This window comes from Perna viridis, chromosome 14, assembly GCF_037379345.1.
Source record: "Perna viridis isolate PV_CMFRI_1.1 ecotype Kerala chromosome 14, ASM3737934v1, whole genome shotgun sequence".
NCBI classification, from domain to species: Eukaryota; Metazoa; Mollusca; class Bivalvia; order Mytilida; family Mytilidae; genus Perna; species Perna viridis.
In genome coordinates, this window is record NC_142458.1 from 25700302 (window position 1) to 25723466 (window position 23165).

Sequence of the window (23165 nt, forward strand, 5' to 3'; positions counted from 1 at the left end):
TACTGGCGTCAGAACCCGTATCACCGCACACCCCCACTTTGCAATTGAGGGTATAGTAAATGCCCCGAATTTTTAACTAAGTTGATGGATTTTACTTGCTGCGTTATAGATAATCGTGCACTAAAATATGGTCAAGTAATATACTTGTCTGCTTACATGGATCTCACCTCTGCTCTTCGGTCTCGATCCCTACAGGATTGACTTTATTATGTCTTCCGACCATCTTCAAAAAAGCTTCCCTAAAGTTGCTGCTCATTATTGAACAAACAACTGGTGTAAGCAATGTTGAGCTTTTTGCAAACATTGTTGGAATGACGAGAACCCAAACAGGGCTATCTTCGGGCCCGGCAGCCATTACGTACATAGCACTGAATGCGTATGGCGTCCATGAAATGAGGAAGGATGCTACCATTGCTAAAGATGCCTGGAAAAACATGACAACCAAATCAAATGAAACTATTTTCAAATAAGATATGAAAAGAAAGACGACTCTCATTCACTGAGGAATGTACAACATGTTCCCCATCGCATAGGGAAAAAAACCCTAAAATCACCATTCTTTCAGCGACGGAAAAAAGTGAACTTTTGGAAAACTACCGATAACATTTCTATAGACCTGTAGCACAATCATATAATATTTAAATTAACACTAAGCAAGTTAGAAAAAAAACCTACAGTATCGGTTACAAATTACGTAAAGTATGATTCTATGATATCATACATCATTGAAACGTTTACGTTTCCCATTTTAGCGTTCGTGCATCTTTTGTCGTGTGTTTCAACATCGTTTTGCGTTCGTTTTGAACGCACGATGAACGCACGCCAGGAGCGTTCGTTTTAACGCACGATAGAAGCGTTCGTTTAAACGCACGATAGAAGCGTTCGTTTATTTTTGTACTTTGACTATTTTCCTTGATTAAACTGTTATTTTTATATTATTTCTTATTATTAATCTATTTATATTCATTAATTCAATTTTCTTTTTAATCATTATGTGTTAATATTATAATTGGTCATCTTTCGTCTATCGTGCGTTTAAACGCACGCTGTGAACGTTCGTTTATCGTGCGTTAAAACGCACGCTAGGAGCATTCGTTTATCGTGCGTCTAAACACACACTGGGAGCGTTCGTTTATCGTGTGTTTAAACGCACTATAGGCGCGCTCGTTAGAATCGTTCGTTTATGGTGTGTTTTGGTGAGAGTTTAGCGTGCGTTTGGGCAATGCGCGTGCGGGAAACCTAACGTCTCAAGGAGTGTAAAATTGGCTAAGTTCGATAGATAAAATTCATATCAAATATTTCCCAAATTTGTCCATGAGGGGATGTATTAATCGATTGGTACAGAAAATTTATATACATGTTTTCTATAATGACCCATATATACATTGAAATGTACTGAAATTTTAACGAGAAAGTATCTTACTGCGAATACAAGTATGACGCAAAAGTCACACACACATTACAAAATCGTGATATACCATATAAGGGATGACCAAAAAATAAATGATGTAGATCATACCTAATATTTTCAGTAGTTAAAGTTTCCTATTTTTTTTTCTAAAATATGACCCTGAATGAACATACTCTATTTTTTTATGTAAATAAACACATATCACCGAACTTGATTTTGAGATAATTGAGCCTTATAAAAGCCAATGATTTACTACATTTCATATGGATTCAATATTTCGCATACGGAATCAATATTTGGCAAACTTTAAAAAAAATAAAAGGTAAAATTTCTTAGAATTTTCTTTTTATAAAGAACACATAACTGACATTCTTTTATATCTCAAAAACAAAAACTGAGGGTCACCAAACTCTTTTTTTGGCCAGAATTTCCTCCACATTTCCCGCTAATTATCTCCCCTTTGAAGGAATTTTCTGGCCAGTTATCTCCCCTCGAAAGATTAATGCTTTTTAAATCTTACCATTTTAATTTTTATGTAAAAAGATCAAATTTGAAATACATGAAATATATTATTTTTATATTATTTCAAAAACTTCATTATTATCACATGTCTGTATGAAGACAGCAAAGAATGCTCTGCGTGATAGGTATGATCTACCTTAAAATACGCAATGATGATGCTGCTTGCTTGAATGGTGATGACAAAATAACGTTATAAATTGTCTTAAATGTCTTCTTACCATGGATACCATTTTTGATGCCGCCATCTTGTATTTCCACGCCATTAGAGCTATGTGAAATACTCGATCATCTGTCTGGCTATTTTTTCTAGGTTTTTCATGCTGAGATGCCGAACTAAAACTCTTTAAAATATTGGTGTAGCAGAAGACAAATATACCAACGTGGAAAACATAGCAAATACAAATGATTACACATTTGTAAGCGAGTACAGAAGGCGATCTGTCGATCCAATCAATCGTGCAAGACACACCATAAGCTTCTGTAGTGTATCGATTCCACCCAAGAAGGGGCGGAGTTGTTACGAAAAGAGCATGTCCCCACACAGTTGCAAATATAATATAAATCGTCGATTTCTTTTTCAGGTAGTATTCTGGAAAGTAATACAAGTGAGCATGAATGTGTTGTTAAAAGGAGGAGATAACCTAGGAGTAAAATTTATCTGAAGCGCGTACAAATTGTCACCATTAAAGGGGCGAAATCTTTGTCCAATATACCGAATGATTACGTGACACTTTGTTTAAGCATCCTTTTCTAAAAAAAAAAAATAACATTTATCCCGAACCAATTTCTATTTCGTGAAGATTCTAAAACTTTTTTAAGTTGCCGAAAACTAACAAAATGAGTATTTTTTTTTCGTTTTAAATTAGCTTACGGTTCCTACAAACTTCAGACAACAATCCTGAAAATAGATTCGAGGCTTCCCTTTGTGGTACGATTCAATTTCAAAAATATCTTTTGTGAACTTTTGCTCAACTTATTATCCAGAAATATGGAAAATGCTTGTTTCCGGATATTTTATTTTGTTCCTAAATGGTTCAGGTCCGAAACACCAAAATCAATCCAATCCTTCTTGTTACGGTATGACTTATTATGAAATAACTTCAATTGAATTCATTCAGCTTCACTCAACTTATTGTATGGAAAACAGAAAAAAAAGTATGCTTGTTTCTGGTCCAAATAACAACCCTAAACATTCATCTATGGAATGGTATCTTGTGGTACCATTTGATTGAGATCCTTGCACTTACATATGTACTGAAGGTATTAGTAAGTATTCGGAAACCAGATTGCGTACACTGATGCCGGGGGCGACAACGACAGCATCATGCCATGAAAACTTAATCTGATCCAAGCCTCTCAAATAGAAAAAATAAATGGTTTCTCCTATGTGTTTTCCTAACGTACCATATTGCGGCTTACATACGATTACATATCTGCACAAAGATATGGCAGCCAGTGTATTCATGTTGTTTTGTGCCAGAGCAAAAACCCAAAATCCAACAAACTCACATGCTGCGTCTGGGAAGACCCAACTACAAAGAAAAATTAGACTCTATATAAGCGTACTTATTTTTTTTTTAAATATCGACTAACAGCAGGACGAGTCATCTTAAATTGAAGGTTTTTCATGAAAATACATACACAAGTTACTAGTAGCTAAAGAGGTATAAACACATAAAACTAAGGTATAAATGAGCAACATGTACTTAGTTAAGCACTTAGACTATGGACCAAGCGAATCGGTAGGGCAATATCTTCTTCCATCTAGAAACATCCACCGAGTTGCTCATAAAATGTCAAAACCGGGTTGAAGCGAAAGTTGGAAACAATAAATACGTTCACATGGTGGAGATGGCCACACTATATTGATCAAGGTATTCATGATGTGGTGTCGACCGTTAAACTTGGTCACTTTTGAGAAGTTAGATAAATTAAGTTCTAAAAATCCAAGTTACTTGGCAAGCTCTGACATAATATAAGACTTCCATATCAGGGGCATCGACCTTCTCTTTACGCAGGGCTGAAATCGTTAATGGTATCACGGAACAAAACCAGTAAAAACAAGCCAGTCAGAATGTCTGTTCAAGTTTAGACACGAACTATTTTCTTCTCAATGGAGAGGGTACTGGGATTTTTCATTGAGTTGATTTTTTCCAGCAAGTGGCAGTTACTTTTTTCAGCACCATCCAAATTTAAGACACACTTTGGAAATTTACACTGTTACCTAAGGTGGAAAATACTGAATCATATTTTTTTTTCTGTTCATGGCTTAGTAATTTCTTTTCACTAAAATTTGGAATATTTTTTTTCCTAACACATCCTAGCCCTATGCCCTCCCTTGTAAATTAAATGCTTGGCGCCTATGTACACATTAACATATAATTTATAGTTTGTTCAAAAGGTTATTAATCTTTTACTTTTACAAGTTAATGATAATTTGTATATCTACATCAACAATACAGATCATGGTTCTAATGTGAGTTGAAGTAGAATAACTTACCGTTTAGAAAATCCAGCGACGGTATTGAATGGGTAGGCAATAGCAGACAAGAGGAGATCGGATGTAGCTATGTTTAGTAACAATGCGTTGTGGATGGCATGAAACTTCGGCTTTCCCTTCATCAACACAATGATAACAAACAAATTCATGAAGAAAGAAGATATACCTGCAATGGAAATGTAGAACCTTATTTTGTAACAGTAGACTATCACATTGTCACCAATCGAAATAGTTAAGGGATGGTATACACATGTGCTACATATGATAATCATAACATATGTTATCATGTGATAATTAACATATTTATAATATGACATTATGAATTTTTACTTGATATGATAATCATTACATATGTTAATCGATTATCATATTATAATTATCATAATTCTTATCTGGAACTATGATAATCATTTCATATTTTAATGGATTATCATATAATAATTAACATAATTCTCATATGTAAATATGACAATCATTACAGTTGTTGATTGATTATCATGACTGTGATAATTAACATAAACATAATATGACAATATGATTATTTACCAGATTCCCATATGTAAATATTGGCTTGCTAATGATAACCACAAAGTATATGCTTTTAAAAGATAATAATCATATTTATGATAAGCATATGTAAACTGAAACATGTTTATCACACCACGCTCGATTCATATGTTAGACATATGATGCACTTCATATCATTCCCATGCGTGGTACCCTTGGCAAATGATAAATGATAAAAATAGAAATTTGAGAAATCTGATAATCCACGATAATTTCTCAAGACGCTCTATTTCTAATTCGTGTTTGTACGAAATTCGACTCAGAAGGTAATAAGATTTTCAAATTACTGCGGATAGCGCATAATGAAGGCTTTCTTTGCTAAAGAATAAAGAACTGCAGTTAAAATTTATAAATTCGACCAAACACTTGAGTTTGTGACAGAATAAGCAAGAAATATTGGACATGTACATAAGAATTAAAGCATATCGTATCAAAAATTGTTTTTGTGTACAAAGTATTCATTTTTAAAATATCAAGATTTCATGCAGAAATTAAGAAATTGCTCTCTTAAATATTTGAGGGACGTCAACCTGGTCCTCTCTAAAGAATCAGCGCCAGGTTTGAACGATGATATACAATGAGCATGGAAGTCGGATTGAAAGCGAGGGAGAAGATACAATGTTGGAAGAAAGGTATAAGTGAAGGAAAGATCCTTACCCAGAGCACTCATGTATAAGCCAATAGCAAGGTATGCGCCATCTGAAAGTACGATTCCATTCGTAGAACTTGTGTTTGACAACACTGTTGAATTGGTACTCATGTCAGAGAATATTATCACGATGAGATGGTCGTCATGTATCTATCATTTCATCAGGAAAATCGAGATTCACGTAGCCACGATAACTTATATTTCCTCTTTTGAAATGTGATTAAAATACTTAATAACAGTTTTACCTCATGACCATATCATATTTGTCATATTCTACGGAATATTTTTGTTATGAAAGCATGAAACAATCCTTCTTTATTAAATCAGGTAAAAATACTGGTCGTGTCACGAGATTATATGGTGATCAATCCTTTCATAATCTTCTTTGCTTGGCAGGGAATACAAATTCTTTGAAACGATTTTACTTTTACAGTCCATAAAAAAATATTTTTTACTATACGTCAACGCACAGTATATACCCTAGCTGTAATTCGATATTTATGGCATGCGTCATCTTAAAATTCCTCAATAAAAAAATTTTCTTGGAAACTTGTTGATATATGTATTATTAACCGATAATGAGATTATAATTTGACGATACATATGGAAGTCCACGTGCTCGGAAGCTGTAACAGTATATTAGAAAACACGGTGTGGATGGTACATGTGTAGAATGCAGTAACAGATCGGAAATTAACTCTCTCTCTCTCTATTTCTCTCTACCAACTTTTCCTAAATTTCAGGGAAAAAAGGTAAATTAGTTGCGAATTTGGCAATGTTACCCATGATTAGCAAGGTACTTTCAATTTTACCCTGAGCTGTGATGAACATTAATGAAAAGGGACGAAACGAACAAAAAGGAAATAGTAAATGTAAGATATTTTTGTTATATTTTTTTAAATTAAAAAATGCGTAATTGCGTTGTAATGTTGTAAATTTTTGTCACCAAATTCGACTTCCACCTCATAAATCAAAAGGACTGCCGACTTCCCTTATAATGCATGCATCAGTTCACTCAATTGCATTTACGGAATCAACCTTAAGTCATCTTATGTATGTGTGCTTAGATTATTTTATTGCTATATTTGTGCTAATTAAATATAAATTTAATCCAGTTTTAGAATAGTTGTGTCCCTCGTCATCACAGTCCATTAACATCTACCTGAACTTTCCTTAATGACATACCCAAGAGCTTTCTTATTAGCGTTGGTTGCCATGGTACTCGAAACTATTCGTTTACTGTAGGAACTCGCTCACAATATAACTGCCGCTATATATATAATCGTCTAAATAATAGTCAACAATCACTCTTACGGGGTGATGGATCGTTAAAAACGATGCGAAACATAACAATAAATAAAATAAACGTCTAAGTATGTTTAACATCACCAGAAGATGGTAAAATTTAAATTGAATATTTCGGATAACAGATATCCTTCCTTGGATTTTAAATTTAAATTGAATATTTCGGATAACAGATTATACCATCTTCTGGTGATGTTAAACATATTTAGACGTTTATTATATATATATATGTATATATATTTGCGGCCTTTGTATCAGAACCGACTACATTGAGGGGTGACACAGATATCCTGTGATTTCCGACGGTGCGATCAAATTATCATTATATTTTCTTTTAATATACTAGTATAAAGAAATGGTTCAGTGTTTAATTGTCAACCTTGAGACGCTAACTGACCCAAAATCAATGTGAATACATATACAGTAGTATTAACTCTGGGGTCTGTGTATAATTTAAATTCAAGGTCACGGCAGAAATCTTTCACTTGGATTGCATTAGTAGCTTGGTTAACAGCATACATTTCAGGGATTCATATTCCACGTTTTTACGCATGTGCAAACATAATTTCAGAAATTTGTAATTGTTAATTTCAAAATTATATTTCAAAGTTGTTATGTAGATTAGGTAGATACAATGGTACAGATAGGAAGATACAATGGTACAGACAGGTAGATACAGTGGTATAGATACAACGTAGGTAGATACAATGGTACAGACAGGTAGATACAGTGGTACAGATACAACGTAGCTAGATGCAATGGTACAGATAGGTAGATGCAATGGTACATAGAGGTAGATACAATGGTACAGATAGGTAGATACAATGGTAAAGAGAATTACATAATAAATTATCCAAAAAAAAAGCAAGTACTTTTCTGCATTTCATTCAGGATATAACACATAGCACACAATGTCAATTTCGATACACCTTTTTTCGAACGCCACTAAGTTACTTAGTATCAATTTGGCCAATCGAGAAACAGAATCGTGATCAGGTTACTTGTGTTCCATGGAAGAGCGTCTTTAAGGTCAAAAGGGAAAAACGGAAACTATACCTACTGCGTCGGAAAAGGCACAGACGTTGCTACAATACTTCACACATTCACCCATTCAAACGTAGGAAAACATACATTTACAGTTTATGAGAAGTTTAAACTTCTTTTTTCGGTGATGCATTTTATAAATCTACATACTCCGTAATGTAATGAATTTCGTCTCCAATTTTGGAGTCATTGTGTCAAGTATGGTTCGACACGATATGATTTCTACGTACGGTGTCTTCTGGCTATTCCAACATTTTAAAAATATATATTCTGGATATTCCTACAAGCAGAGAACAATGGATGTTGTTTTAGTAGGTTTTGTTGTTTTAGTAATTATTGCCTAATTAATTTTACAGGTAAATTTGGGATTCAATATTGGATTTAAACATTTTATTAGCAAAATTATAATGTGTTTTAGAGAAATGTTGGGCTATTTTTGCCAAACTTATAACTTTTTTCATGGTAATAAATAAATAAAAGATAGACTTAAAATGTTGAAATATTGGAAAAAAAAGATAGACTGAAAATTAAATTCAGTTAATTAATAAACAAATTTTAAAAAAAATCTTTAAAAGTTGATAAGTTTTTTTAATATATATATACATTTAAAACAGATTCTGAAAATATTTATATACATTAATTTGTAAGCAATAAATTAGATTGGACAGAGACTACTACGGGGCAGCAATTCCTACTCGCCGACGACAACACCAACGGACGCATACTACTCTTCAGTACTCGACAGAACCTTACCTATCTTGCCGCAGGAGACAGTTTACGGTGATGGTACATTTTATGCTTGCCCTACCCTTTTTTACCAGCTCTACACTTTCCATGCCATGGTTGACAGTGTAAATATATTTATGTGCTATACGCGTAGTAATTGTCATAGTTCAGGCTATTCTTAGATTTGATATGAACCGATTTGCCATGCACGGGCAGTATATAAAGAAATTTGGCACGTTTTTAAATTATCGAGGTTTTGGCGGTGACCACGTCGGATAGAAATATTGTAGACATATTTACATTTCAATAATATATATTTCTTATAAGTTTATATTAATGATAACATTTGTTTATTTATAGATTGTGTCAGTCAGTGTATGTTTTCATGAGGACTTTTCAGCGAAAATGAATAATTCTGGACTATTTTGTGCAATTTGTGGACACAGCATTTATTAGATATGTGTTATGTATGTGAAAATAAATTAGCATGGTCACCGTGCCTGACAAAATCAAATATGATTTTTTTGATTATTTATGCCTATATATGAGATAATGGTTACTAGTATGTGAGAGGTCTTTGCCTTGAAAATTGGGCAGTTATGCACATAAATATTTTATGTTCGGTTGAACGGGGAGAATTTAGAATATAATGTTTCCACTCGTGTACAGTCTACTACCAGGAAAAGATCAACTCGTTTACATAAGACTATTGACCATACTACTAGACGCTTGCCAGAACTTCAACATCAGACTGCAACCAACCACACTCTTCCTTGACTACGAAGCAGCCATCACAAATGCAGCAACCCAAGTTTTCCCAGGTATGATAACATGGTTTCTCGTTTGTTATATGCCGTCCATGCCTGCACCTTGCTCCAGTACCAAGCCAGTGGTAAATGTGTCCCAAGGAAACGCAAATCGAAACGGAAATGCAAAAAAGAGATCGACTCCAGACTGACCACTAAAGACTCGTTTACAGAACCAGGAACTCACACCAGTCCAGTTTGGTTGACGCTGCTTCTCATCTTTTGCATCTAGAGTAGACTTGTGAACTTTTGATTAGTGCTTGAACTGTTGTGCTGTGTATGTTTTATTCATGTATTTATTGTATGATTCTTTTATACAAATCATGAGTACTTTAACTTTATTTACTGCTTTTTCATTTATTTACAATGTTATCAGTCCTTGAATATTATGTACTTATTAAGTGTGTATTATCAATGACTTATTGTTATCATGAATATTGAATATTTAATAAAATTATGAAAAAAAAATCTTCTTTTTTTATTTGTTAAAAAAGAGAACTTTAAATGACTTAAACACTTGCAAGTCTAAAATTCATAAGAATTTTCACATGAAACCTCTACAGATCCAAAATAAAGTTTCATACATACAGCAAAAATGGGACAGGTAATTCCAAGACATTTAGAATTCCAATTAAAGTTTTGTTTTTACAGTATACACAAGCTTAATCCCTTGTTCATACAACTGTTTTGGTTTTCCTACATAGTTTTATAATTTTTACCTATAAATTTTAGAATGTTGGAATAGCCAGAATAAACCCTACGTACTATAGACGGATGCAGGATAACAGGACTTTGGCCTAAATTGTGTTTTAGACATCATTTTATTACCGAAAACGTTTGGGTTGGCATTTAATGATTAAATTCAATGAAAAATATTTTTGAAAAAATAATTGATTAAGTTGATGACCTAATTCAAAAGCCAGTAAATTGCCATTCTCACGCGGTGTTATGAGAAAAATATAAATGGTGCAATCTCACGATATATACTCCACGTGTGACAGGATGTACATATTCACATTGGCACTTCAGCATCTTCGCGTGATTTTGGCTCCTATACAAGAAAATTGTATTAAAATATAATTGCTTTATGATGAAATAGGGAAATCTGGGAGGAAAATGCCAGCAATGCTATGGTAATATAAAAATTACACATTTGTTTCCCAAATCAATTTCCGACTCAAATAATACTCGATATATTTTTCAAATCCTTTTACCAAACACACGAATGACATTAAGAAAGGAAATGTATTTTTATAACGAAATAAGTTTGTAAAAGAAGTGAACAATTACCAGAAAAAAAATAGATATATTTATAAATAAAGATTATAATAAAAAAAAGTGCACGCTACGTCGTGCTAAGACTTACCTGACTGAACTATTTCTGTCATTTTTTATAATTAAAAACCATATGTAAACGGGTAGTAGATATACGAGGAATTTGTAAAAGAAGAGACACTGTACGAATCTTCATGGAAAAGCATTATTTCCAAATTTTTAAGTATTTTCTCCAACAGAAGCTGAGAAATGTGTTCCAAAAAGGTGTAACGGACCCACGGACAAGATCATTGCAATATAGAATGGGTTATACAAAAACATATTTTTCATGTGCCTACTTCATTGTATCTTTTCTATGCTGAAATGTACATAAGTTTTGCGCTTGCGCGAAAAAAAACTTTTATCCAACATCAAATTGCATCCCCCTTCCTTTAGGATAAAAATGGTCGGTGCCTTATGCCGGCGCGACTAATTATTTATCAATTATGGACTTTTAACTGAGTCAATACTTTGGTTGAGTATATTGACTTCGGACTTAACGGGTCCATATATAACATACTGACTTTGAAAAAGTCTGTAATTTATATATTACATATGTAAAAAGGGAATTTTGGAAATTATATTGCAATTTGTGCATATATATTTTTCATTCACTATAATAGATTTTCCAAATGACCACAAAGCTTCTGACGTAACAGAAGAGTAGGATCCCACTAAAAAGCGCGTTTTGTAGAAGTCGGCAAATAGCCAATGTCCTAGCTAAATGTATGATGCACGATGAAGTATAATATTAGGCGAAGCTATTCCAAGTTTTTGTCATAAGAAGCATTCCATTTTCGTTAAAGGATCTTATCATGTAAGATTTGTGATTATTTTAAAATATTTTGAATTGGCAAAAAATATCCCCGGGCTCTTTTCAGAAGGACAGAAGTGTTGCAGGAGGAAGTAAGAAAATTAAAATAGAATATTCTTTTCATATTGATATTACATTTATAAGGGCACCGTTGATTCGAAATACTTCACTGCTATGTATATGATTAAAGCGTTGATTTCAAACTTGACTAAGAAACTGCCAAATTGGCATAAATTAAAGCCTCATTCGTTGAGAAATGTAGGTATCAGAGCATGCAATAAGAAGATGTAATGTGCGGACACATGGACGATCAGACCGCTGGACCTTTAAGTTCACGTGTCCCGTTGTGGACGGGATAATAAAGGAAGAACCAGTATCAATTTAAAAAAAAAAACAATGTTAGAATCTAAAAAAAAATCGAGCAAAGCTGAACCCACTAAACATATTGTAAAATAAGTAGATTCGCGGAGCGCAGCATGATTTTATTTTGGCGTGACCCAATTCTCTACCCCGTTAACTCCAAAACCGTTAAATGTAAGCCTACTCTGTAAAACTTTAAAAACAGAATTTTAACAGGAATAGGTTGACATCTGAATCATAAAAATAGGATCAACAATAAGCTTTGACTATCAATTCTAATGAAAACAACTATTTTCCCCTTATAGCCCTTAATTCCAAAAAAAAGGGGTGGGGCAAAATCTTCCAAAAACTACAGGGTCCTCTGTCATGTTACAACAATGTAAGTATGTGTTAAAATTTCAAGATCAAATAATTTTTCGTAAATAAACTTAAGTTAACTGACGCCAACGGTGATACCATCATACGAACGAACGGTCGGTATAAAAATACTAGTGAAGAATCCCACAGCTAAATAATCAGAAATCATGTGGTTGTATCAGTTGATCCAGTGGTTTCAATTGATCATGGCAAAAGATAACAACCATCCGCTGAGCAAACTAAAAATGTGAAAAAGCTCAAAGAGGACAGACCCAAGTAATATTGAGCATTAGCTCACGAGGAGCAATTAAAAAAGGGTCACCAAGCAGTAAACGTCAGTCTGAAATCAAATATTACAATTTGGCGTACCCACATAAAACTTCTGTTGAAGTATTATTAAGTCCCTGAATATTGCGATCGGAAACCAGTCTACTGTGATATATACATTAATGTATCATAATATAAAATTATAATGAAAAAGTTGTGGACGAATGCATAACTATATATATCCCACAAAGCTCGTCGGGTTTAAATAAAAACATTCGTATTACAAGAACTGTTTATTTACAAAACAAAGAGGCTCATACAACACACTGTAGGCCAATATAACAATAACACAGAGGAAGATTCTACTGGTCCTTGTTCTGAAGCACAACATCTGGGCAATGCTGATCAGTTCATTTTAAAAAGATATTTAGCTGCTTTAACAGCAGATATGCTTTTTTAAGACACATCTGTGCTGTATGTCACAGAATTAGTAGGAAGCATGCTAGGCTTTCAACAAAAATGTAAGAATCTATGAAACTCTTTTTGTAAATAACAATAATGCATTTTCATTTTAATAAATATAAATTAAAATGCTGTGCTCCCCTCATAACAAAAGGAAAATAGGCAAAAACCCTTTTGCAAAAAAAATTCACTAGTCATTTGAAGTACATTTGAGTACATTTATATCATTTTCTTTTTGGTTAGTGTCTAGAGGATAAAATAACTGATACAGTTTTGAATTACTAGAACAAGGAACCAGCCACAACATCCCTGAAAATATACATTTTATATCACAATAGTTATATATTTATCAACAAGATGAACAGGTTAAAAATCATTGAATAAATAATATTAAATCATTTTTTTTCTTACGGGTACATGTATATGATAGAACTTAAGTACTGGAAAAATTGAAATTCCACAGTATCCTTTTCTCTCTTACAGATTTTCTCAACAATTTTTTGCTATTTTTAACATAAAATTGGCTGTTTTATGTTAATGCAGAATCAATGTATTCGCTAGAGAAATTTTGAAAGTGACACAACAGAATTTTTGTGCTGGGGATATTCATTTGATAAATCACTGCTATCTATATAATTTAAAGGTGTATTCAAGCAAACTAATCATGTCAAACAAAAGGAAGACAAAAACTGTACAAGTTTTGGCAAGGAGTGGATAAGAAGTATAATCAGGGGAGATAACCCCAAACTAAGGTCAGATAACCATAACAAATCATGTCAACATAATATAAAATTGCATTGTTCTGAGGGGCTCAACATAAAACACTATTTATAGAACATTTACATAACTCAGGAAATTATACATTCAGTTTAATTAATGTTGCATTTATTTTGCATTCAAGAAACTTACAGAAGATACAATACAAATAAAACACCACTTTCAAAAAGAGTTGACCATTCCTTAGTAGCTGTCCAACTGAGAATATTTTTATTTAAAATGCAACCAAATACCAGGTACTGAAATTCAACAATGGTATCACATTGTGTAGTAGGAAATCTTGATGTTCTTTTAAAGGGAGACAACTCAAATTTAGCTAACCCATGCAATAACTCTTTTACAAAAAAGGGTGGGTGAGAAAAATTCTTGTCCAACCAATGATGGCCATCTTAAACTGACTTTTGTAATATTAAAAAAAGTGACCCTTTTTTAATGAATCTTTATTTCTAATTTGAAATGACTCTTAGATGGACTTGTATTTAAATTGCCTGTTTGTCAAGAACAATGTCAATAATTCTCAGTATCACAAACTCGGAAGAACTTTAAATGCCCAAATAATATAAATATCACAATAAACAATGCATAATCTCCATTCATTACTTTCAGCATGTGATCACAGTTAAAAAAAAAAAATCAACATTTGCTAACAAAAATGCAAATTAACAAGAGGCTCCCAGGGGCCTGAATCGCTCACCATGTTGAATTTTGCCTTTCAAAGGCAATAAATTAAACAAGAAGTTGTCCAACAATTTTGACTCAAGAAGTCTTTGGTAGGACTATTACAAGATCTTTTCAACAATTGAAAGTTTCTTTTAATCTATCATAGTTTTCAAGATATTGACTGAAAACTATTTAAAAAAAAAGTCATTTTTCCCCTTTCGAGGGCAATAACTCTTACAAGGGCTTTTGTAGTCCTAATAATATGGATCATTTCAGCTGTTGAAAGAATTGGGATAAACCTAACAGTTTTGGAGATATATGTGAAAAACTACTGTCTGACCCCAATGTTCTATTTTTAGTAACAGCGGCCATGTTTTTTTTTCGATGAATCAAAAATCCCCACATCAGTTCTATGCAAGATACCCCATGGAACATTCATACCAAGTTTGGTTTCAATTGGTCAAGTAGTGTCAGAGGAGAAGATTTTGGAAAGAAATAACATTAAAAATAGCAAAAATCGTTTGAAAAAGGGCAATAACTCCAAAATGGCTTTACAGATTAAAACCAAAATTTAACCAGAGATAGATCTTGTCATGCTGAACACTTTTACCCAATCAGAATTCAGCTAAACATAATGGTTTAGGAGATATATATCTAAAACACTACTGTCTGACCCCTATGTTCTAATTTTAGTAAGGACGGCCATGTTTTTCGACAAATTAAATATCCCCACATCAATTCTATGCAGTACACCCCAGGGAACATTCATACCAAGTTTGGTTTCAATTGGTCAAGTAGTGTCAGAGGAGATTTTGGAGAGAAATAACATTAAAAATAGCAATAATCATTGAAAAAGGGCAGTAACTCCAACATGGCTTAATAGATAAAAATGAAAATTTGATCGCAGATAGATCTCATCATGCTGAACACTTTTTCCCCCATGTCAGAATTCAGCTCAACATTACGGTTTAGGAGATATATGCAAAAAACTACTCTATGACCCCTATGTTCCATTTTTGGTAATGGTGGCCATGTTTTTCGAAGAATCAAAAATCCCCACATCAGTTCTATGCAGGATACCCCACGGAACATTCATACCGAGTTTGGTTCTAATTGGTCAAGCAGTTTCAGAGGAGAAGAGTTTTGTGTATTTGTTAACTACGCAACAGACGCCAAGTGATGGCAATAGCTCACATGGCCTTTGGCCAGGTGAGCTAAAAATGATACAATTAAATGGAAACAATGAAAACAACTGTTGAATAAGAACAGAACTGATTCTGATAAAAGTGTAACCTATTATACTTCACATATTAACAACATATACAATATTTACATTAAGATATTCTGTTAATTGGGTAAGAGTTTCTGATAGTAATGAAAATTTCCCATTGAATATAAAATAAGAATTGTTCATGCTTACAAGGCCATTGACACATAATAAATAAAAACTAAATGCAGACAAGAATTCATAGGGCCATACCAGTTATACATCCCATAAATTAAAAAAATAAATGTTCTTTTTTTTTGCATGAAATCTTGATTTTTGACACAAATTACCACCTAAGATTTTCTTGTTTCACACCGTGGGCCCTTTTTAATTCTATTAACAACCCCTCTATCTGAAATTCTTGGCCTGCCTGATACATGTATGAAAACATCTAAGATAAGGGACCAAGTTAAAAAACTATCCTGGCTGTATTTCAATGCTATAAAACTTTCTATATAACAATACACTACACCAAAAAAAATAAACATTTGGATGGAATTCACATTACATTTCCAAAAGGTTGAGGAAAAAAAATGAAAACAATGGTTGGTTGGTGGGATAACATCAACTTTCACTTGAAATGTATGCTTGAGAGTTAAATGACCAATCCTATGATATAAATGTCTACTATAAGCCGTGAGACTTATGATATACATGTCTACTATAGGCTGTGAGACTTATGATATACATGTCTACTATAGGCCGTGAGACTTATAATATACATGTCTACTATAGGCCGTGAGACTTATAATATACATGTCTACTATAGGCCATGAGATTTATAATATACCTGTCTACTATAGGCCATGAGATTTATGACATAAATGTCTACAATAGGCAATGAGACTTATAATATACCTGTCTACTATAGGCCATGAGATTTATGACATAAATGTCTACAATAGGCAATGAGACTTATGATATAAATGTCTACAATAGGCCATGAGACTTATGATATAAATGTCTACAATAGGCAATGAGACTCATGATATAAATGTCTACTAAAAACACCAGTATTGTACACACATGTACCAGCATCTATTCTATTAGGATGGGGTTGGCTAGGATCAAATATAAAAAAAAAGTTTTAAAGTCCAGGACTAGAATTTTGTCTAATTACAACATCACAGATGATTGGAAAGTGTAAATTAAAATAGTAAGAAACAGAAATTACAGCAAAACAAAATCCTGGATAAATATTGACCCTAGACCCCCCTCAAAAATAATGGTAGCTCCCTGATGCTATAATTTTAAAACATAAATTAACATGCTGAGAAAGTACTTTTGCTTGAGGTTTTCTTGGATTCAGTTACCACGAAATCAGGTTCCCAATGAAAATGAAATTTGCCATTTATTTGTTTGATAGAGTTGTCAAATCCACAAATTCAAGAATCCACTAACTGATAATTTTTTCATAAACCAAGAAATTAAAATTGGTACCCACTAATAAAAGTACGATGAAGTCTGTACACATGTATAAAACCTATGCTACATTTTCCTTCCTTAATATCAACTATTTACATAAATGTACATGTTATTTTTTACAAGTTAATGTAGTTAAGTCAAATTAATGCCTGAATATAAGGACAATCTAGATAATACCAATTTCTAAAATTCTACATGTATATGATATGGACTTTGAAATTCTACACGTATATAATATGGACTTTGAAATTCTACACGTATATGATATGGACTTTGAAATTCTACACGTATATAATATGGACTTTGAAATTCTACACATATATGATATGGACTTTGAAAGAGGTTTATACAATTAATGATAGACATACTGTAAGTACAATCACAAAAAAAAATATAATAAAATCCTTTCCCCCTCACTGATGACATTAAAACTGATTATTAAAGTGTAATTACCTTCCTCTGCAAGACTAGTACAAATATATTCATTAATATCCTTTAAAAGTAAAATGATGATTAATAATGATGCATATTAGACATTTTTTTATGACTATGAAAGAGCTATCACTTGTTATAAAGTTGTCGTTGATACAGATGTCACCTTTTATCATTGTTTTCATTGTGCAACAAGTTAAAATAATGATGTTCTGTAACAACATGCATGGGTATGACACAGTTGTATTGGCTGTAAAGATGCAATTTTAAGTATCAGATAAACTGAGTTATACTACTAGGTGTTCCACCTTGACTATCATATTTCATCAATCTTTAAAAACACCATTAACATTTCATTAGGCATAGCCTCAATATGGAAAGGTGTAAATGTTCAAAATTGAAAAGTACTTGAAGTCTTTTACAAGTTTTGGACAGACAGACCAACAGATAGAAAGAAGAAATCTGTACTAATACTGGACAGCTATACCAAGCTAAATCATATGTAACTAAGAGCTTTTTTTCGTAGGCCTTTTTTTAAACACATAGGTCCACTGTATTTGCCCATGTTTACACGGAATACATATGAACACATTGAGTATATTGAATCACTACTACTGACAACTGTACTAAACACTGATATTCATAAATAAAACTTGCATTGCATGTGCAGGTCGTGTATATTATGACTGACTCTACCAAACTATTATGACTGAGCTACCAAACAGTACAAAAATATCATCAATATTCTGCCAAATCTAAATCTATGGTAATAAATTACAAAATTACAAAATGCTGCATGTTGCTTTCGATCACTGAATAGACGAAATAAAACTGCTAGGTCATACCAATTCAATCAAAAAAAAAAAAACAAACAAAAAACAGACAGGCCACACCAAATAAATCATGAATGGTAACAAAAAACAGACAGGCCACACCAAATAAATCATGAATGGTAAAACCAAATCAAATACATGTGTAACAAGATATATCTTTATAACAAATCCATTGAAGAAATTCAAATTCTATTGTCTGAACTAAGTGATAGTAACATTGAAAATTTTCATATAGAGTTAAATACATTTCAATTTAAAGGGAATACTTACTAAGCATATAAATTTAAACAGAAATACAATGTATTGCAAAATATGTTTTGTTCAATTACCACTGGTAAAATGCAAAAAATAGCCCATGTAAACCCAATGAATTAAGCATTGAAGTCTAGGGTAAGGGAAAAAAAGCCAATTATTTTTATGAGTTATCTATAAATACAACTTAAATCTTCAAAACCTTCAACATTTTCAAATGTATGCCTCTATTAAAACTGAACTTTTACTTTATAAAGAAGTTAACTGTAAACCAACTCCACCAATAACATTAAAAAGGAGTAAACTGACTCCACCAAGAAAATTAAAAAGGAGTAAACAGGCCCACCTCCATTTTGACAAGCCTTAGGCTTCAGACTACTGCTTAACTGGGAAGACTGTAAAACGTAAAATATATTTGGTGTGGCCTTGTTTCACATCAAAAACAGTATTGCACATCATACTACTGACTAAAGCTTCTGACTCACATTTGTAATTATACATGTACTGACCTGTTCAATATTTGTCTTCTAAAAAAGTACAATCAATATCCTACAGGCAATGTAAAGGTCATATTCTAAATGTATATATTTACCCGTTTGATTTTTGTTTTCTAAAAATAAGTACAACTAATACTCCATGACAATGTGTAGGTCACATTATTTAATTCTCTACAAATTTAATAGTATACATGTGTTAATATGAACTTTAATAAGACCTGTCCACAACAAAACACTCTCAAAAAGTTCTAACAACAGTTATAAAAAAACCTGTTTACATCTGTATATGGATGACTGAATTGCTGTATAGCAGGTCATTTTAACTGGTGCGCTTATTTCGGCAAATTTCTGCTGTCTGTCTGTAAGGACCAAAATAAATTCCACTGAAAATTTATTATGGGCTTAAATATTAAGGTACATCATTTAATATCCAAATAAATAAATTACAAAATATATAAGTAATGCCAAAGTGATTTGTGTACTCTTTTGACTCAAAATGGCCAAATTTGACATCTGCCAAAATAACGCACCATATGGTAAATAGCACTATATTTGAAGGTTACACACAAACACTTCATTGGTAGTATTAAATTTGCAGATTATAAAATCTACAGGTTGTTTCAGACGAAATAAAATACCAAAAATACATGTAATAGAAACAAAAAGAAATGATTTTATACTGTGGTTATTTTTTCCCTGAAATTCACTAACAGTAAAAAACTTATATCGACTCCAGACTCTTTCATTATAGAAAAACCTAATAACTTTGGAAACAACTAAAATCTGATTCAGTAAAACAAAAGAATATGTGAGTTACTTTCCTTTTAAGTAAGATAACAACTAAGAAGTTAATTTTCATCTGTTTGTTGGAAATCAGTGTCATTTATTGTCATCTTAATTATAGATTTGTTTGGTAACTTTAATTTGTGGTACAGCTACCCAATGAAAACATAAAAAAACATGTTTCCTTCAATATTAAGGTATTAATTAACAATATTCCATTATTAAATAGCCCAAAAATCCTTTAGTATATAAATAGAATGCACAACAATTTTTAGAACTTCTTACTTTTCCAGCATGAATAGCTTTACATCAGCAAAACAGATGTGAATGTTTTATACAATACAGGACAAATATGTGACAAGAAGATTGCCACTTACAATACTTATTTATCAAAAGCACATTCAAAAGGCCCCAGAAAAGCACTGAACTCAGGTTAAATGTTAGATTATTTCACACAGTAGACTCTGAGGGAAGCATTGATGCTCCGTCACTTAAATCACCTCCTAAAACATCATCAGCGATATCTTTATGGCGGTGCTTATATTTCCTTTTCCACCGATGTGTGTCTATATCCTCATTACCACCATATTTGTCTCCATCCCTAACATGTTTACATGAGTCTCCATCACCAATATGTTTGACAGCTTCACCATGACATGGAGATGGTTCATTGAAATGTCTCTGTGTGTAATCAAGGTCCATCTTATCAACTGATGAAATGGAGTTCATTATGTCTCGTATCTGGAAAACAATATGTAAGATATGTAAGTCTATATCATATAAATATATAAACCTAACTTCTATGGGTGGGAACATTTCTTGCTAAATACAAGTATACAGGTAATATATTGAATATTTTATGGTATTTATAAATAAACATAGAACCTTACCCTAGAAGTACCGACAATGTAACTTACATTCATTAATTCTATTTTAATATTTGCTACTACTGATCTTTATCTTACCAGACCTGATTTTACGAGGTTAACAAACCAAGTAGAACTTAGTAAAATCGGAAGTAAATATACATTAAAAAAAAAAACAACAGTAAAATCTGGATTTGCAAAACTAGAATTCTGCTTTAAGGCAGTAGAAAATCAGGTTTGATTTGCATTATTTTTTTTTTTTTTAATTTACTTACTTTGATCGTAATTTGAGATTCACTAATAATCATCCACTTGAGATTAACTTATATCAACATCTTTAAGAGACTTACATTGTGTACATATCCTTGAACCAATCCATGCAACTATTTGACCGCGATCAGATCGTTCACTGGTCATTGATAACTGATGACCAGTGAATGATCTGATCATAGTTTTATCATGTAAAATGACGGATGATCAGTTCATGTAAATTTCAGAATTTCCTGTGGAACGAATGCAATATAAAACCATATCAATGTTATCGTAAATTTAAGTTTGTTTGTTTGTTGGGGTTTAACGTCCGAGCAGCAATATTTCAGCTATATCCAGACGATGTAAATTTAAGATATTAAAACCACATACTATATTTTGTTAAAAGTACAAGCAGGGGTTTCCCTGGCTTTTGAACATTATGGGATCATAAAATGGGCCAATGGCCCATTTTATATGGGAGCCAATGGAAATATTCATGATTTCAATGGGGCATTTTGAAAAAAGATGGGCCACTGCAAAATTTCGATGGGCCAGAAATCACTTACTACTGTCAAAAGGCACAAATAAACAGTTTATTTTTGTGCCTTATCAAGGGGCCCAGCCAAATGAATGAACTATTTAATTCTATCTCAACACATTTCGCCATAAAATTGAAAGGGCCCATCCCAGGATAATCCCTGTACAAGGAATGTAAAATAAGAGAATTAACTGATGTTTTAATCAATTGCATTTAGTGAATATGTGTAAAAATTGACAAAAGAAAAAATGGAATCTGTAAGATATATTTACCATTCAGCGGTCATGTGATGCAATAACCAGTTTGACAGATCGCTGACTGATTGGAAACTGATTGTTGATTTATTATAAATTTTAGTTTCATGGATTGGTTCAGGTACTATATTAATACCAATATTCTTAAGATTTACTTAAATCAACCTTTGTTTGAATCCATTTCAAGGTTTACAATTTGATTTTACTTATTTTTAAAACATGAGAGCATGGTTTGTCTCACAAAATTAAACCATTGCCCAGGATAAAACCCTAGACCCATCGGTGATGGCCAGTAACAAAAACGAAAAATTTAATCCATTAGCTAAGTCAATGAAATGGCTACTTAATCTTCTTTCTCCTACTAAACAGACAGGCTATCCGGCCTCACATCAATTTTCACCAAAGATTTACATACATTTATAGTACCAGTGTCTTCCTTATCTCTTATATACATCATGATCCATACAATAAAGAACAGCATGCCACCTAAAAGTTTCAGTCCAGCTGAAATTCCTAAAAAAAAATCGGACAAGAAATTATTTTTACATCATCAATACACAATACAGAAAAGAACTGAATCAAACTTAAAAGGACAAAGTTTCAGACAGAAATAAGAATAATATAATATCATGTTCAAGAGTACCATTGATGTTTACATCAAGGGCAATTAAGCTTTACAGTTAAATGGGAATTTTTATCAAATTAAAATCTTTACTTTAAAATCTGAGTACGAAAGGTCTAGAAGGTGGAGCTTTTGATTGAAAAAAAACTATCTACAACAAGCAAGATAAAAGCTTTTTCCCCTATCAGCATTATCACTACTGGTATAATTAATGTGAGAAAGATCGAATTTTACATGTCAGGGAATGATTTTTAAGTCTGATAATGAAGTAATTGTTGTTGATCTCATAAGCGAAGCTGTCTTGTTTTGGTCATATGTGACCAATTGCAATTCGAATTCCCATAATTCTCTGTCATACGTTAAGTCAACGTACAAACAGACAGCTGACCAAATCAGATACCTCAATCATTTTTGGCAACTTAATTGGCAAAAAAAAAAAAGAAAAAAAAGAGTGATTGTAACTTACCCACATATTTATATCTGAACTGTTCAATATCATACAGAACACAGGATCCATGATTGCCACACTTCTCATTCCAAACCAAACATGATGTATCAATAGTATTACCAAACATGATTGGGGCAGGAATATAGGCTGAAATA

The 23165-nt window shown here is 32.5% G+C and overlaps 2 protein-coding genes across 6 annotated transcripts in view; both read right to left on the reverse strand.

Annotated features, from left to right (window-relative positions):
- The window catches only part of LOC148598772 (rhodopsin, G0-coupled-like), a 31524-nt gene extending 12208 nt beyond the window's left edge, over positions 1 to 19316 (reverse strand). For 2 of the 4 annotated variants that reach the window (XR_015918345.1, XM_088560224.1), the window contains exons 1-5: positions 5658 to 5882; positions 4434 to 4599; positions 3338 to 3465; positions 2152 to 2522; positions 168 to 424 (exon numbers count right to left, since the gene is read on the reverse strand). Coding sequence is in view for 1 of the 4 variants with exons in the window: in XM_088560224.1 (XP_088416350.1) it covers positions 168 to 424; positions 2152 to 2522; positions 3338 to 3465; positions 4434 to 4599; positions 5658 to 5760 (1025 nt within the window). In the remaining 3 variants the exon portion in view is untranslated. Of the gene's footprint in view, positions 1 to 156; positions 425 to 2151; positions 2523 to 3337; positions 3466 to 4433; positions 4600 to 5657; positions 5883 to 19259 lie in introns of those variants that run through there. The other 2 variants (XR_015918347.1, XR_015918346.1) reach the window with 2 other exon arrangements.
- Positions 12921 to 23165, reverse strand: part of LOC148598773 (solute carrier organic anion transporter family member 5A1-like) — a 53045-nt gene continuing 42800 nt past the window's right edge. For both annotated transcript variants that reach the window (XM_088560219.1, XM_088560220.1), the window contains exons 10-12: positions 23029 to 23157; positions 22356 to 22453; positions 12921 to 20771 (exon numbers count right to left, since the gene is read on the reverse strand). In XM_088560219.1, coding sequence (XP_088416345.1) covers positions 20481 to 20771; positions 22356 to 22453; positions 23029 to 23157 — 518 coding nt within the window. In that variant the 3' untranslated portion in view covers positions 12921 to 20480. The remainder of the gene's footprint in view (positions 20772 to 22355; positions 22454 to 23028; positions 23158 to 23165) is intronic.